Below are 16,904 nucleotides of genomic sequence, written 5' to 3'. Positions count from 1 at the left end.
CGAGCCAGTAATGGCACTGAACAACACGTTCTCTTCTTTCCCATTCGCTTAGACCTTATCCGACATCAAAAAGTTAACACCTTAGCGGAAGAGCACCCAGCAAAGAATTTCCAGATTCTGATTACTGTAAATGTTCAGAGAGAAAAAAAAACAGCAACAAACGTGAAGCTGGCGTCACGTTGTCGCAGCTTACTGCGGCGAACCCGTTTCGATGTTCGAAGGCGCATTACTCAAGGGACACTTCATCGGATAGTGTCCTCAGAAAAAATCCCTAGACCTGTACAATTGCACATCTACACAAAGTGAAAGTTCTCTATGGCCTTTCGAGCGTCCTTCTGGGCGTGGCTTGTGCCGCCCGCCCAAACCTGCATTTATATATCACGAACAACCGGTCGACACACAGCCGTCAGCTCGCACCACAACCGCGTCAAGCTTTCGGGTTGATCCGTGCCCTAGTAGCCGCAGTGACCTAGCTAATCGATATTGAACTGATTTTCGAACTGCGATCATTTTAACGTTACTGAGCAGCTTTTTTTCCACGAAAATCCGTTCATGATTTTTTTGTTCTAGCAGGTATCGATGATCTCCAATCATCTAGTCATCGTTGTTTTATCTTCGTTGCTACTCTGGACTAATGCCAAGTGAGCGCTTGTTTTATTCTTTTTCTTCTCTTTCTTTTCTATACTTTTTGAAGCTACTTCGACAGAAAAAAAGAAAGTAGAACGAAGTCCATTAGAGTAAACTCTACAATTGGAATTTCCATATTGAAAACCCTGTGCATACGTGTGCCTCTTCTTTAAGGAAGCAGTCATTATTTTGGGTGTAGAGCCTCTTTGTCAAGTTTTCCATTTTTCTGGAAATCTTAACGAAGGATTTCTTACGCTATTCCTTCAGCTTGCACTATTCTGTATTATTAAAACACATAATTGCATATAATTATACCGTATGTCCAACTTAGAGCCCTCTTCAGCATATCTGGATCTACAGCCTTTTCCAATGATTCCATAAGATTGATTTTTTTTTCGAAACGCATTTAGTGTATGTAAGAACAGATAAATAACTATAAATAGCATAATTGTTAAATAGTCAGCAGATAAACATTACATAAGAATATAGCAGATAAGTAGTGGTAACGAATAAACAAAAATTAAAAAAAAAACTATTTAGAAAAAAAGCAAAGCAATTCTGGAGGGGTATGAAAAATCGTCTTAATTACTAGTGTTACTTTTTTTTCAGAAAATTCTCTGTGTTACGGTTAAATCCATCCTCAAAAGACGATGTCGACTTTCTTCAAAACCTCTATATGAACGATGTCAAGGTCTGTTTGTTCGAATTAATCACATAGTTAGAGCGGCATGCAGTCTGGATTCAGCGATTCTCTCATCGTTTAACAGGGATTGAAATTGATATGAAATGAGGACATAGTAAAACACACCTGCACATGTGACTACTCCTGTTAGTCAGAGCTTCGCAGGCAGAAATAGGAAGAATTCTTTTAAGGGAGATGTATTCCATAATTTTCCTTCAAACCTCCAAAAAAAGAAAAAAACAGATTTAAAACGAATTTTCCTATCGGGGATCTACCAGAATTACATCTAATGAAACGGTTTTTATTCTATTTTTTTTTCTTTTTTCTTTCCTTGTTTTGGTAGTGATCCCTCCGTTTTCGCCATTGTCAAAGTTCCGCTTCGTGTGCTTTGATCCAGACGGAATTCATGGGAAATTCCAAAGCTAATTTCGGAAGAATTTCAAATGTCGAAAGTACGGAATGAAATTCTTTCCTATTCCTAGTAAACATGCTAAAAATGTACTGTAAGATTGTTTTCGGAAGGAGTAACCTCTGCAGACCTCCTCGGGGACTTACTTACTCATTTTCACGTTGTACAAACAGAAACCACTACGCGATTCAGTCAAGCAAAAATTCTCTCTCGATAGCACTTACTTTTTCTGTCCAGACACATCCGACTCAAGATGATTTCGATACCCAAAAACAGTTAAAATCAGGCGATAGATGCTAAAAAAAAAGTCAATCTGGATCAAAATTTCCCTACGATCCCCACTCGAATAGCGATTTTATAAAAGTTGCTGAGAACAACGAAAGTCTAGATCTTCTAGGTACAGAAGCTGTTCCTATTTATACTCTAATCCAGCTCTGCTTATGAAAAACTTCACAGGGGAACTGGATCTCCTCTTCCTTTACATTTAATGAACTATTGATGAAATCGGCAAATATTGTACGCTGCAGCGAATAGAAGAAGAAAAAGGGGAAATCTTATCGAACGTTTTTTTTCCACTATTTATTCTCCCTGATCGTTCTTGATCCAGTGCGTCGTTGTGTTCAGCTGGATTTCTGGAAGTCACCAACAGAACCTGGAAAAGAGGTGCACGTGATGGTGAACGACGAATCTGAAGACAGCTTTATGGAAGCGTTGGATTCGCGAAACATTTCACATTCGGTGATGATCGACGACGTGAAAAAGTGGGTTTTATTGGGAATTACGTCTGTGTATGTGTAACGACAGCACTTCACAACAACTGCACACTGCAAGATTTGTAGTTTCTACAGCTACGTTCAACATTTTTTCCCCGAGTTACTATAAATCGACCGGCGAGGACAGTTTTATTTTTCTTTTCGTGTAAAATATGTGCTGATATGTATAGCTAACACATTCGTTCCATAAGCCTGCTAACTGATACAGCGTGGTTCTCGTTCCAGAATCGGTATGCGTATGTGAAAGTCCATTTCCAGCTGCTTTCATGGATCAGCATGAAGCCGCACTACGTTCTATATCACATTTTTCTTCCTTTCACTTTCTTGTTCGATTCGATTTTCGCCAATCATGTCGTAGCGCGTAATCTGTGCTTTCTTGGGGAAACCACACTGCGTAACAGCATGATTCAGACAGTCTATGGATTTGCTAGCGCAGAGAATCCCGAGCGTGACCTCTTCAACTTCTACTACGGACCCTTTTTGTCAAGTAGCCACGCTAGTGTCGCAAACGATCAATATCTGACTTTTTCAAAGAAAGGCGTGGTAATTGCGTGGTACTTCTTGTCTGATCCTCGGAAGAAATTCTTTCGTCTCATCTTCTGCTGCTATTGAGGTCAAGTACAGCATAGGTCAACGATCAATTTAAATCCCTCCTCATGCTCTCCTACTGTTTCGGGGAAAAACTATTCAAGAAAAACGAAATTAGCATTAAAAAGATAAACCCACTCTGTCTACGTTCCGTTTACCATTCCTTCAGTGAACCCTGTGAATGATTTCTACCTACTAGTTTAGTTTCTAACAACATATTCGTAGAATTTGGAATTGAATGAATTTCTTCCATACGGATCAAATGATGGGAAAACTGCTAATGATAACAAGCGCTTCATCCCTTTCTCATGCCTTTTCACTAATTCACTTATTCTTTTTCAATTATTCATAATATTTTCATTGCATCTGTCCTTCAACAACATCTGCGTTAAAGCAGGATGCGCTGCGCTTCCCAGAACTTAATCTCGACCACTCATTTCACATTCCAGTGCAAGAAAACCGTAATTGTACACGTTTATTGATACTAGCCGAAACCATACATCATTTCCCTTCTTCGCCTATGTTCTTTTTCGCTAACCACACCCTCGTACGGAACTGCATCTTCTGTAGAATGTTCTTTAAAAGGCGTTGATTTTCTTCTACAACGATGTGGTGCTATGAAAATTAGAGCGCTGGCAATTTTATTGCTACATTTACCATTTTTTAATAGTAGCGATCTATAGGATTTTTTGGATTGCATCCCGTTTCAACATAGAGTTCGTAGGGTTTTCATCTCGTGAATATTACACCAACGACAACAAATTAATCAATCACGTATTCTCCGCCTTTGTTTACGATTTTCTCCGACCTTTCCACTAATTTTTGATGTCACTTCGCCAGAAATCGTCCCAGAAAATCAAAATCACTACTTTTTTGAAGTCGGAAAATCATTTCCCAGCAGTGAATTCGCTTTTGACGCTCTGTCCGCGCGCTTGGCGTAGATGTCTCCGATGTCACAAATGCTGATTTTTTCTTACCCGGAAATTCTATTTTAACCCAAATGGGCTTTATATTCATAGCAGGATAATTCGAGAAAATGATCAAAAAAATTTTTAGGATGGTGTAGACATTTTATTCAAAAAATAAGAAAATTGTTATTGAACAGGAAAGAAGATGAAAATCCAGCGAACGTATGTTGCAGTCTAATGGAGAATTCCTACATGTTCTACGCTTTATTTTTCAGACAACCAATTCATGTGATTCTTTTCACCATTCACTAAAATTGAATTCGGGAGAACTTTTCTCTACTCGTTTCAATAGTTCGAATTAGTGTTGGTTCCGCTTCGAGTTGTATCTGCAACGCGTCTGTAAATGTCATATCACCACTATTCATACCATACGCCAATTGTGACCCGAGACACGTCCGAGTCTGACCGGACTGAACGTTACGGTCAGGCCACAATAAGTGAAAAAATTGGAGGGAATTTCAAGCTTTTGACTTATACTGACAGATTTAACTTGAACTTGAAAAGTTAATAAATCCAAGCTCACATTCAGCCATTAGACGTTTTTGCACTGACATAGTACCTGTTACAACTAGTCCCCATAGACAATTTAAACTAACTCTATTAAAGCTAGTTTTTTTTTTTCAAATAAAAGACCCTAAGAAATCATGAAAATCGTCAGGTTCGAATATCCTTGCACTTCCATTATGTCCATTGAATAGATCGCAGAAAAATGGCAAACTTTTCGAAGAACTCCATCATGAACATTCCTCACGTTCTCACGTTTTCCAAAACGCCAATAAATTGATTTCTGAAACCGCAGGAAACTGCTTGGACTAAATTATAAATCCGACTAAATTTTGCTCTTCTCTCAAAGCAAATGTAAATCTGGATAGAATTACGAGTCAATCAACATAGTATTGAAAATAATTCCACAAGATTACCTTATTTCCTTAGCTTTGTACCAAAAAATACTTTGTGGATTTTTCGTAGAAATGAAAGGAAATATAAGAGTTTCGATGAGAGACCCAGCATCCAGTGCTAACACACAACACCTTTTTCCTGGTGCAGCGAGATCGATTTTTCGATTTTACGTCGATCGATATAAAAAAGCATACTAATCTTGTGTTTCTTGTTTCTCCTTCGGGAAAAAAAACTCTTAAGCGATCTTCTACTGTTTTCGAGACAACTGAGATAATCATAACTAGCTCTCAAATTCAAATGGCAAGCATTTTCATTCTACGTACTGTGTATGGAAAAAATTGAAGCAAAGAATAACAATTAATAAAAACCTCTCTCCCTTTTAATAATCTCCACTTTTGCTTCCGTAGAGTTTGTAAATTACTTCTACTTTGTGTATAAAACTTGAAATTCAATGAATTTATTCAACTAAGGTCAAATAATCACTAACATAGAAACTAAAATAATCATCACTAAGACTAAATCATTACAAAAGTTCTTATTAATGACCATCGATTCCACATTTCTCAGCTAGTAGAGTATTCCTGCAACTTTCTGTAATCCTAAGCCTAAGTCGTTCGTTCGTGCGAACAGAAAATCCTGCCTGATGTTCCCCACCAACGCCGCGTTAAGCGCCGGAACATCTGGTCACGGCGGATCAGCAGCACCATTGCGGCCATGGGCGTCCCTTGCCAAATGTGCCGAGATAGGGAGTGGTACCCTTTTATCCAAGTTTAAGCTATTTTGTATCCAGTTCTCGTCAAATTTCATCGAGAAATCCCCAAAAACAAATACCCAGGGGGCATCTTATTGAAGTACTTCACTTTGACATAGTATCTACGACTTCGAACTGGTTTGAATGAAAAACGTTACCATCAAATATTGAAGAAGAAACACCTCAACGTCATTCCTTAGGCAAAGGATCCTCTACTGCACCGATTCTATCCTTTCAAAACAACAGAGAATCTAAAATGAACATTTTTGGACTCCATTGTTTACTTTTTGAAATATTTTTGACTTTTACTAATATTTATTTCAGGGTTATCGTCGATCAAAAGGAAAAACATGAGAAGCTGAAAAGTCAATTGCGAATGAGGGATTGGCGTGATGGGAAGGTAAACCTATCATCCTTTTCGTGTTTGAACAATTTTTTTCCGAAAAAAAGATCATTGTCAATACGTGTATGCGTTACTCCGCTTTCATCCATAAAATTTCAAGTCGTTGCGAGACCGAAATGGACAGGAGATACCAATTGAGCTATTCTGAACTCAAGAGAGTTCTCAAATTTGCATTAGAATCAGTTGTTGGTACGAGTGTTACGCACCACTCGAATTTTTCTCCCGAATAATCAATAATTCGAATAATACTATTCCTAACTTTTTCTCAAGCGGTCCAAGTTTGATTGACGATGACCCATGAAGATTCAACCTGAAGCGCTTCTCAAGTGGCTAGTACTTCGACTCGAGTCACAGTTCGATTTATTCGGAGCTTTAGTCGTTTTGACTCCATCGAATTCATACTATAGTGATTACGTGAGTAATCTTCTCCAGTACAGTAACGCAGCAGCACCACATTTTAAAACGGCTCCACTACAACAGAAGAAAACAAAGACTAGACGGAACAACGAAGGTAGAAATTCGAAGCGACAGATTCTTAGCTGATGGAGGATCAAAACCCTTTCATACTACCTACACGATCGAGTACATAGATTTTACAGGTGCAGTTCAACCTTGCGCAATACCACTCATTTGCGGATGTGATCAATTACATGAATGCGCTCGCAATCACCTACCCCGAAAGGGTTTCAGTCCAACCGATTGGTACAAGTCATGAAGGACGTCAAATACCGTTAATTAAGGTAAGTAGAATTAATCTGGAGTTTTTTTCCCCGCTTTGCTCATATTCCATCATTTGTGACCTGGGTTCACATCGACTAATCCACTGGTCCGTAGATGACAGAACAAAAGCATCGTTCTCAATACTGTACATAGAGCGACAAATGCCTTTTGTCCTACAACGAAAAAAGCCAAAAAAAATCACAAGGTCCACTGATTTTCAGAATCGGCAGAATAACTATGAATGAGTTTTTTTTTTTTTTGAAAAGCGCAAAATGCGTATTTTCTGCGATACGGTAGAACCATTCTCTCACAATTCCCCATGAATACATGAGTCTGCACAATTTTGAATCAAATTAACGTTTGCCTTCATAAAACGAAAAAATTTCTTGATAAAATCAAAAAAAGCAAATTTTCGACTTCAGCAACGAGGCAAGTTATGTAAATAAGAATTATTTTACATTTATTTACATATCTACGGTATGCCAATGTGTGCCTAGAGCTTTGGCATTTCCGTGCACTTACACGGAGGTCCAGTTTCCGCCGTTTTCTTTACAGTATGTGAACTTGTTCTTTTGTATAGAGAAGTTCTATATAGTGAAGGGGCTAGTCTTTGAGTGTTCTTTTTGTGTTCTTTGTGTGACCTCGAAATTCGATCCTGTTGATGTTTTTCAAGGTGGATGTTCAGAATTTCGGCTTCTAAGCAAACACGTGAATATTCCGCTCGAGCTCAGTGCTGAACGGCACGTCCTTCTTAAAGAGGATTCTCATTCAGTCCATGCTTCCTTAACTTCCTTAATGTATTCACAAAAACTCTGACAGTCCTCGGCCCACGAGATGCTGATGCTTTACCCGGAATTTATGCTGGTATTTATGCGTGTATCGTAGCGTGCAAACTCGTGATGCGGTCATTATTCTGATCTGTTCTGCTGTTCGACCGCCCGTTCGCCGCCTTGTTTGTTTTTGTGCACCTGCAAACAGTTCGCGTAGCACACGCTGTCGTCATTGAAAGTGCGAACTTGGACACACCTTGAACATACACCGGGGAAAGAAAGGACAGGCGGTGGATAGATCCGTTCTCACAGTAGATAAAAAAAACGATCGAAAATCACACTAAAGCTCAGTTTTGGTGTAGCATTCTTCCATTCCGCTAATATGTACAGTAGGATTAAGATGACACAAGAGAATTCACGTTAGAGAAAAAAGAAAAAAAAGTATCTACATTCGTTCACACAGCACATTTCCGTGGAGACATCACTTTTAAACGAAACATTGCGTTCTTTTATTTCCCTCCCTTTGAATAACGTTCTCATGGTTCCTACTTCATGCTTATATTCAGTATTTTTCATTTTTCGTTCACTTATTATTTGTTGCACTCGACGTCAGGAACTCCTCATTCCATCAAGCAAATTTCTGTTTCTGAAAAATTTTTCTTTTTTTTTAGATCACTAATAAACGTCTCGGAGGACATAAGAAGGGAATCTGGGTCGACGGCGGAATTCATGCCAGGGAATGGGTATCACCATCGACAGTCCTATACTTCATTCATGTTGTAAGTGTACAATTTTCAAATACGCACAATTTTTTTTTCCTACCAGAAAAAAGTGTGAGACTTGGGTGCAGGCTTCTTCATTTTTTCTTCGCCGTTGTCAAGTGAAAAAAAGCTGTTGGAACAAACATCACAAGCAAGTTCAGTTTTTGCTTTTTTTTCAGTTCCCCGTTCTCCACTTAAAATCACTTCTTTTGTTTGGATAAATACCTGTCGCTGTTAAGTGTCGGAAATTAGAAAAACTTTCTCGTTTACTCTACTTTTTCGAAAAAAAAAATTCTTTCGGCATTGTTGTGACGCAAAGCCGCACAAAAATATCCAGAAAAAAGGACAACAAATAATGGAATTCTCAAATGACTATCTTTCTCTTTCGTTAGAAACACAATGGTGCAACCTCATCAAAGCAGTACAACGATCATATGGCGGTAGGAACAAATCCCATTATCATTGCAAAAAGTTTGCATGCCATAACATAGAACATTAAAACTCATAAATAGGAACAGTCAATAGAAAAGCAGGTTCCGCTTCCCGTATGTTCATAATTCGTTCTTTTTGATATTTTAAACCATCCGCATGAAATTATGTCTCATAGATACTGAGACCAGCGCAGCACAATACTAAAAGCTAAAATGTAAAGCAACTCGAAATTTCCCGAAACCCCTACAAATTATGTATTTTTCAAAATTCAAAAAGACAATGGAGGCTGCTCTTGCCAATCCCAAAAACTGATTATTGAGACACGTCATTAATAATCGTCAATTAGACCTCCGGAATTTTTCGCGAAACTTATCTGGCCTTAGATTCAACTACATCCTGAAGACTCCAAATTTAAACTCAGCTTAAGCTAGATTAAATTTATTAATTTATGAACGCTATAACAAAACAGCAACGCAGAGGAACTGTTGTTTGAACCTTTCCGCTTTTTTCAGTATTTCAAATCCAGTCAATGTAAAATATGGACCGACATCAAATTAATAAAAAAACTCTGGACTTCGATTACAGCGATACTTAGAGCTTGTGAGCTCAAAGCTGCGAGTGTGTAAATTTAGAAGGGAATCACGTAGCCTAATCCAAAAAGCATTTCCAATAATCTATCTACTAAAGACATTTATCGTAAAGGAACTCCTATCTTACTTCCCTCAACAGATAAAAACAGCACTCAGTGACTACAAGACGTCTCCACTCCACGGAATTCCCTTGAAGCACACTGTGAAAACAATTTTAATTGGAAACTCTTGAAACTTTCCTTTTTTCCCACTTCCTGTTGTGTAACCCCTCTGATTGGTTTTGAGAAATTCAATTCTGTTGCTTTAAAATCAATACGCATTCAGTCCACTTAGGAATATCTATTATTCTACGTCCTGTTCGTTTCTGTCCTCTCGCTTTGATAGGCTGATAGATTTAGCGCAAGGTGATAAAGCTGCCTGCTAATCCGAGAAAACTTCCACTTCGCTCAATATTCTTCGGATCCTCCCTTTCGCTACGTCCTCTGTTCTGGTTCTACTTCAAGCATAACATAAGCACCAATCAACATATTGTTTATCAAAGTTGAATGCCGTCCTTATTGTTCAAGATCGCTTACGATCCCTGGACAGCTGAATCAGGATCGGCTGAAGATGCCAAACAGGAAAACGACATTCTAAGTGCTGTACACTACAGCTAGTGATCCGAGATCTCATGCTTCCAGAAATTCTCGAGCTTTGAGATCAGTGAAGTTTTTATGAAATATTGTACCATTTCAGCTTGTCACTCAATACGACAAAGATCCTCAAGTGCGACAATTCGTGGATCAAATAGAATGGTACATCGTACCGCTGTTGAACCCTGATGGTTACGAGTACTCCCGCAGCAGCAGTGATCCGGAAATTCGTCTTTGGCGAAAGAACCGTAGTCCACCGAAATGCATTCAACAAAGCACAGGTACCTTTGATGTTTTTTAAGCAATTATGGACGAGAACCAATGAATAACTTAGCTTTTCGGGATTTTCTCACGTATCTGTTGATTCAGAAAATTTCTCTCTCCATCCACTTCACGAGTAAGGGCGCTCTACAACTTTCTGATTACTGTAACTATAAATTATTACTTACATGAGGTTACTGCGCTGAAACTAGAGCGATATACTAGATTACGTATGTTTTGAGCAGTAGCGCGCTACCATGCATTGGCGAAACAGGTCGAGAGCTAAATGTTCGCATCAATGAGCACATGGCCGGCAAATGACGAAAATATGTAACCTCGGAAAGAATTTGCATGAAAAAACACAATGGTAGCGACATCAACGCGACATTAACGATATTAGTAGGCAAGACTGAACTCAGGGCAAAGAGAAAGTTCGAATAATTGTGGATTACCGCCTACGAATCCAAAAGAAAATCAGTACAAACTTGACAATCGCTGGTGACATCTTTGGTGTGAATGTAAATGGTGTCCCAAACGTAATCATCATGGTTAGGTTAAAGTCAGAAATTCGCAATGATTATCAGTGCAGATGTGGATGCAAAAATGGCGAAACCCAACTGGTTGGACTCGCGCTTTTTCAAAGTTATTTTTAACGAACTCTGGCCAATATCAGCAGAGTAAATAAAAGCAATCACTTATTTAAATCGCAGACGTAACATTTTCCAAGCCCCTTTCTTTTCCCCTCACAAAAAAAATTATTTTCTAAATATCACCGCGTCAAATCATTCAAATAAAAGTTCAAAATCATTAGAACTGTGCTAAACGACTATCACATACGGTAAATGAGAGAAAAAAGACGTGCAATTAATATTACTGTTGTCTTATCAGCTTAGAGAAGAAGTGCAGTAGAAGCTAGTATTATATTGTCGGAATTAGTATTATATATTGGTATTTTGCTATAGGAAAGTCATACAGTACGACAGGCAGAAAAATTCCTTGATCCAATCAGTATTTTCAAAATTATTTACACACGTCTTCCGCACGGCACGATAGAAAACATGATTTTCCCTGGAGGGATCAGACTGGCATAAAGCTGAGTTTTACCTCCACCATAATGTCTTCTCGGATTCGAAATTTTCTTCTTTTTTTTCACTTTCGTCTAGTAATAACAGGTTTCTCACATACTCAACAACAAGTACCTGAGCGTATGGGTGAAATACAATGTTTAATGCTTTACGTCTTCAAGCACCCAACCGAGAATGTTCTCACCACCAACTCACAAACCTCAACGAGGGCTTCATTCCTATAGCAGGGATGTGGCCGATCTTGCTGCGTTTTTCAAGGCTGCGTACAATATTTTCTCTTTTTTTTTCTTTTTTAAAGACTGCTTGTAATAAAAAGGGTTGAGAAAGACCGCTAAACTCGATCACACTCTTCTAATATGAACAAAGGCATCAGTAAGTTCTGTGAGAAAGTTCCGATTAATGTGCATAGCTTCCACGTCGAGACAAGGAATGTCGCAGACTAACTTTCACAAAGGAATCTCTTACTTTGTAATGAGTTCTGGAGAATCTTCGAGAAAAAAAAATTCTTCTATCCATTTCGAAGTATCATTTATCATCTAAACTGCAGCAAAACTGTTCTTCCATAGTCAAAGAAAGATGTACCGTAATATCACTACTAGTTTGAAATTACTGTACTTTTTCGACAACTCAAAACTTATCCTATTTCTGATCCCCTTCACTATCCTTCTTTAAAATATTCGCATCTTTTCCCAGCGATGTGATGAATTCAGTGGAGATCAAATACGCGAGGAAGTCAGAAAATAAATAACATGCACCAGGCTAATTCCCAAGTATTCGTGTTCATTAGAGCTATTCAGTGCTCCAGAAAAAAACAACAACTAGCCAACTTCAATACCATGTGAAAATCAAATTAAGCTAGACGATTTCTTAAAAAAAAACATTGTGAAGATTGACAAAAAAAATAACTACTACTGACTTTTACAGGCTTATTCTCACCGCCACGTACGGCCTGCTGCCAAGGAGTGGATCTCAACCGAAATTTCGACTGGTTCTTCGGACAAGTCGGCTCATCCACAGATCCATGCTCTGAAATTTATCAGGTTTTGCTGCATGTTCCCCATATTCCCCGAAAATAAACACAAGAAGAGGGAATCGACAAACAAACTACTTCTTTTCAGGGCGCATACGCATTCTCCGAGCCGGAAACGGCAGCCGTACGAGATTTCCTTCAACGTCACAAAGTGCATACTTTCCTTACGTTCCACTCATATTCACAAATTCTAATGTATCCATTCGGACATCAAGTTAGGACTTATTCGAACGATCTCAATGACTTGGTACGTCAAATCTCCTGAATTGACTCTTTAATTTAATTTGTACATAGCAAATTGTTCTTAACAATGGAAACTACGTATATCTTAATGAGCAAGGATTAACTAGCTTTCATGATATTTTGACCTGCTCTGGAATGGAAAATATGTGCAAGATGTTTTCAGGACATTTTCCTGCTAATATTAACTTTGAACTACCCTAACTAAGACAAATTCTGGTTATTCTCCTAGAAGCATCATCAGCTAGACATAATTCTACTCAAACTGAAATTTCCTTGAACCTTTGTATGATATTATTGGTATTTCACGTAGACAAAAGAAAAACAGATAAATTCCTACGAGTTTCATTTTTCCAACGACGCGATTCCCACACATTTCAGAGATCAACGGCTTTAACTGCCTCTGCACATCTGCGACGAATGTTTGGTACCCAATACAAGGTTGGAACAGGAGCTGACACTCTTTGTGAGTACCATTTCTACACTTTCAAAAAAAAAACTGGAACTTCCTTCTGCCATGTACAAATGTTCTCTTTTGATGCTGATTTTTCTGTTGCACTAGTTTAAAATATGATTCATGGTGAGTGGTTTTAAAAAAAGGTTGTCAAAATGAAAACATACGTCTTCATTTGTTAGATGACAACACGTGCAAACCGCAAAAATTTTTCTTCGACAGAAGGAGGCGAGAAGCGTGTGTTCATAACCAAAAACGGGGAAACGACGAAAAGATGAGCAATAATATTAGTAATAATAATCTGATATTTGGTCCATGTCTAGTACATTTTGACTGATTTAAGAATAGTTGCAAAACTGCTACATAAACATATACGTAAACGCACATAAAATGCATAAAATATAGTGGCAAATTTTTGAGAACATAACTAGGAACAACAATCATACTACAAATAACTTTGAATATAAATATAGTTGAGGGTGTAGTGTAGTGGTTAGAGGTTCCGTTTCCTGCACGATCGATCGGAGGTTCGAATCCGCCCTAGTGCTGACCAAGCCTTCCACCCCTGCGGGGTCGACAAATTGGTACCAGACTTGTCTGGGAGGATAAAAGCACTGACTTGACCCATCGGCTAGCCACCGCAAGTCACTGCATGGGCCAGTTACACGTTCGCGAACCTCAAACTATTCTGAATTGAAGTGAACGTGGGGGCGCATCACAAGCGGATTGACCAACGCCAGAAACTTTATCCTTCATCTTTTAAATATAGTCAGAAAAGTATTTTAGTTATTTTTCTCTAAACCGTTACAACCATAACCAGGTGATCAGTGTGGATAAGCAAAGGCATTCGCATAGCTCTCCTTATCATGTACTTATTTTGATTACGATAAATAGTAAACTTTTGTCAGTGAAAGCCAGATCAAAAAGTATGTAATAATAGGGTCAAATGTAGCATACCACGAAATTGACAATGTTGGAATCTTTCTGGGAAAAGGTATGGTCAGGGGTGTAGATCAGTGTGAGTGCGATCACGCTCAATTCCGCTGCGTGTCCTGAAAAACAGTGTTGTCGCATGTTTCCATCCAACAAGGTGCCTTATAACAGCCCACACCTGCAACCAATTATCTGCTGATCCTACCCCTTCCTGTCGTTGGCAGACGCGACTTGTGCGCCTGCACTCGCATGCGTGACGCGTTATAAAGTGCCTCGTAAGAAAATTCGATCGACAAGACCGTTTTTCAGTGCAGATAGTTGGAATTGAGAGTGATCATACTCGTGACCTACACCCTAACCCTACCTCTTCGGTAAGAGATGCCAACATCGTCAATTTTTTTGACGTTCAGAGACAACGCGGGCGGCTTGAATACGGGCTTAGATAATCTTCCGTTTACGTTTCATTCCATTTTACTTTCCTCGAAATTCTGTCGCTTACCGTGCTATAGTCCGATTTTTTCAGATCCCGCTTCGGGTGGCTCAGAGGACTGGGCTAAAGGAAAAGGTCATGTGAAATACTCATACCTTTTTGAGCTGAGGCCTGAAGAGCAGGTGTGGGACGGATTCCTACTTGCTGAAAACCAGGTAAGGTGAAGAATTCGAGAACAAGAATGTGTGGAGTTGATTGAAGACAAAACCTCTCGACTGGCCTCGATCATTTGGCATTAAAGTCACATGCCGTGGCATTCGCAGCAACAAATGTCCATCGACGAAAATACCATCTCTTTCACATCACGATAAAATATGAAAAATCAAAAAAACGTATCCATATACAGAATATGCAATAACTGATAAGTTCCCATTCGCTTTTATATAGGTAGTTTCCTTTCTCATTTAACGAAAGAACAGTAGAATTTAGAAGTTCCCAAGTTCCAAAGAGATATGTTCCTAAGCTGTCGAGAAAAAAAGGATTTCAAAGAGTTAACTTATTTCCAGAGCATTTACTAGATTCCTCCAGAGCATCAGGTGTTCCAGCGATAATATTTCTTAGCAAATGTAGAATTAAGCTAATTTAGATCATGCCAACAGCGAGAGAAACATGGGAAGCCGTAAAGGTCATAGCCACCCAGACATTGGCTATCCCAACTGTCGCCCGAGCTCCTGCACGGCATGTGAGTAATTCACCGAAATTCCTACACTCTACCACATTTTTCCATTACAATCGTTCACTTCTATCTGACTTTAAAAGTGACCATACTCCATTCCAGTCACGCAACTGCGTGGATCGTGACGCGTTGTGCGGCAGCTGGGCGCAAGGTGGCGCCTGCGGTACGTGGCCGGAGATGCGGCAACGATGTCCGCGGTCGTGCGGCTTCTGCTCAAAGTAGTCATCACACAAACGAATTTCTGCACACAAACTCTGCACACAATTCGCCTGCACCCTATAGTGTTTCTAGTCGCTTCGCTATTCAGTAAGGCTTTTTACAGTTTCAGTTCTAAACATTCTTACAGAACTTCCTTATGATATTCCCCGTGGAAAAACTCAGGAAATCCCCAGGAAGTTACACGCTACTAACCGCTTTGGGTTAATGAATGCCGAGACCAGGTTAGGCTGGCACTCTCACGACTACATGCCTTCGTGTTTTGTTGACGAGGTTTCTATGGATCTGTCATCTACTCGTTCAGTTCGTAACTGCCGCCAGTTGTCACCTTTAATCCCATTGAAATGCAGCATCACAGTAGCACCAACTCGGTTTAATGTTGTTTTGTCAGCAAAAGCAGCAATACTTGCTGTAAACCTTTCCACTTCCTGCAAAACATTTATTAGTACACCTTTAGTAGTGTTATTTTTCGTTTTCACCTCGGTGCTAACTGAATCATAGGGACCTCTTGCAAAACAGCGAATAAAACCGTGGTCAACAGAGTTCTCAAACAATTTCTTTTGGGGAACTCGAAAATAAAAGAACCACTAAGATACTGTAAGACCTCAAAGATTAAAACAAAACTACAAAAGTGAAAGAGGTTGAACATTGTCAAAACAAAAATAGTAGCGAATGGGTTTACGGTTTCTCTTCGCCTTTATTTGTGACCTCTTTGAGTGCAACAATTATCTGACTAGATTTCCATGCACATAACTCTCGACGTAAGAAATGCTGGTTTTTTTTTCTCTAATGACGTATTGTTTTTCGTAGTGGTAAATTGAATAAAGAGATGACACCCCTATTTCGTAACTTCACTATTTCCTTTTTTGTACGGCATTACTGAAAACATTTTAAACATTCATAAAAGCAGAATGTGAAAATATCCTTTCTTCCGATTATTAAGAACCGAACTAAGTATTAAAAAATCCAACGGACGCCAAGAAAAAATGTAAAACTTTTTCTGTCCTTTTTTTAAAATCAATTTCACTTCGTTTACGAACTTTGAGAAAACCACACAACCAAAAAATCTTCAAAGTGTTATAGTTCTTCGTCTTCATTTCAGATACCTTTCTCCAACAGAAACTTTAAAAAAAACAAGTCAATGTCAGTCGCGAACGTAGGCATTCACAACTCTCTTGAAGAAAGAAAAAACACCTTCGCATTAATGCAGTATTTTATTAGCGGTTTTGCGCGCAATCACATAACCTCCTTCGCAATTCCTCCCCATTAAAAAAACATCTTGCTCCCCTAATAACGAATAAATCGCTTCGGGAACACCAGCATACCATTTCAACAAAATTAAGCTTAACCTAAAAAAAACCTTATTTCAAGATCAACACAGCTTCTTCACCGTTTTTTTTTCAGGCATCGATCCCATCGTGCCCGAATTCATCATGCGAAGAAGCATAAAGCTTTCCACAAGCCAAATAAGAAAGGCTAAGTTCCCCATCCTCCCTTTCACTTACAGATCGAT

General features: G+C 38.9%; 1 protein-coding gene across 2 annotated transcripts; it reads left to right on the top strand.

Annotated features, from left to right (window-relative positions):
• Window positions 1–579: 579 nt before the first annotated feature.
• RB195_005211 (uncharacterized protein) lies at window positions 580–16,871 on the top strand (the record flags this gene model as incomplete). 2 transcript variants are annotated; one of them, XM_064177567.1, is made up of 15 exons in its annotated part: window positions 580–641; window positions 1,237–1,318; window positions 2,343–2,479; window positions 6,023–6,098; window positions 6,701–6,841; window positions 8,263–8,370; window positions 10,110–10,287; window positions 12,277–12,392; window positions 12,471–12,629; window positions 13,004–13,088; window positions 14,533–14,654; window positions 15,086–15,181; window positions 15,278–15,372; window positions 15,458–15,481; window positions 16,796–16,871. In XM_064177567.1, the coding sequence occupies 15 exons, from the start codon at window positions 580–582 to the stop codon at window positions 16,869–16,871; spliced, it is 1,557 nt and encodes a 518-aa protein (XP_064034691.1). The 2 variants fall into 2 exon arrangements, with proteins under 2 accessions (XP_064034691.1, XP_064034692.1); XM_064177566.1 differs by lacking the exons at window positions 15,458–15,481; window positions 16,796–16,871 and having other exon boundaries at window positions 15,278–15,397.
• Window positions 16,872–16,904: the final 33 nt, after the last annotated feature.

The sequence above is a fragment of the Necator americanus genome, chromosome I, assembly GCF_031761385.1.
Source record: "Necator americanus strain Aroian chromosome I, whole genome shotgun sequence".
NCBI lineage: Eukaryota > Metazoa > Nematoda > Chromadorea > Rhabditida > Ancylostomatidae > Necator > Necator americanus.
This window is presented reverse-complemented; position numbering and strand designations above follow the sequence as displayed.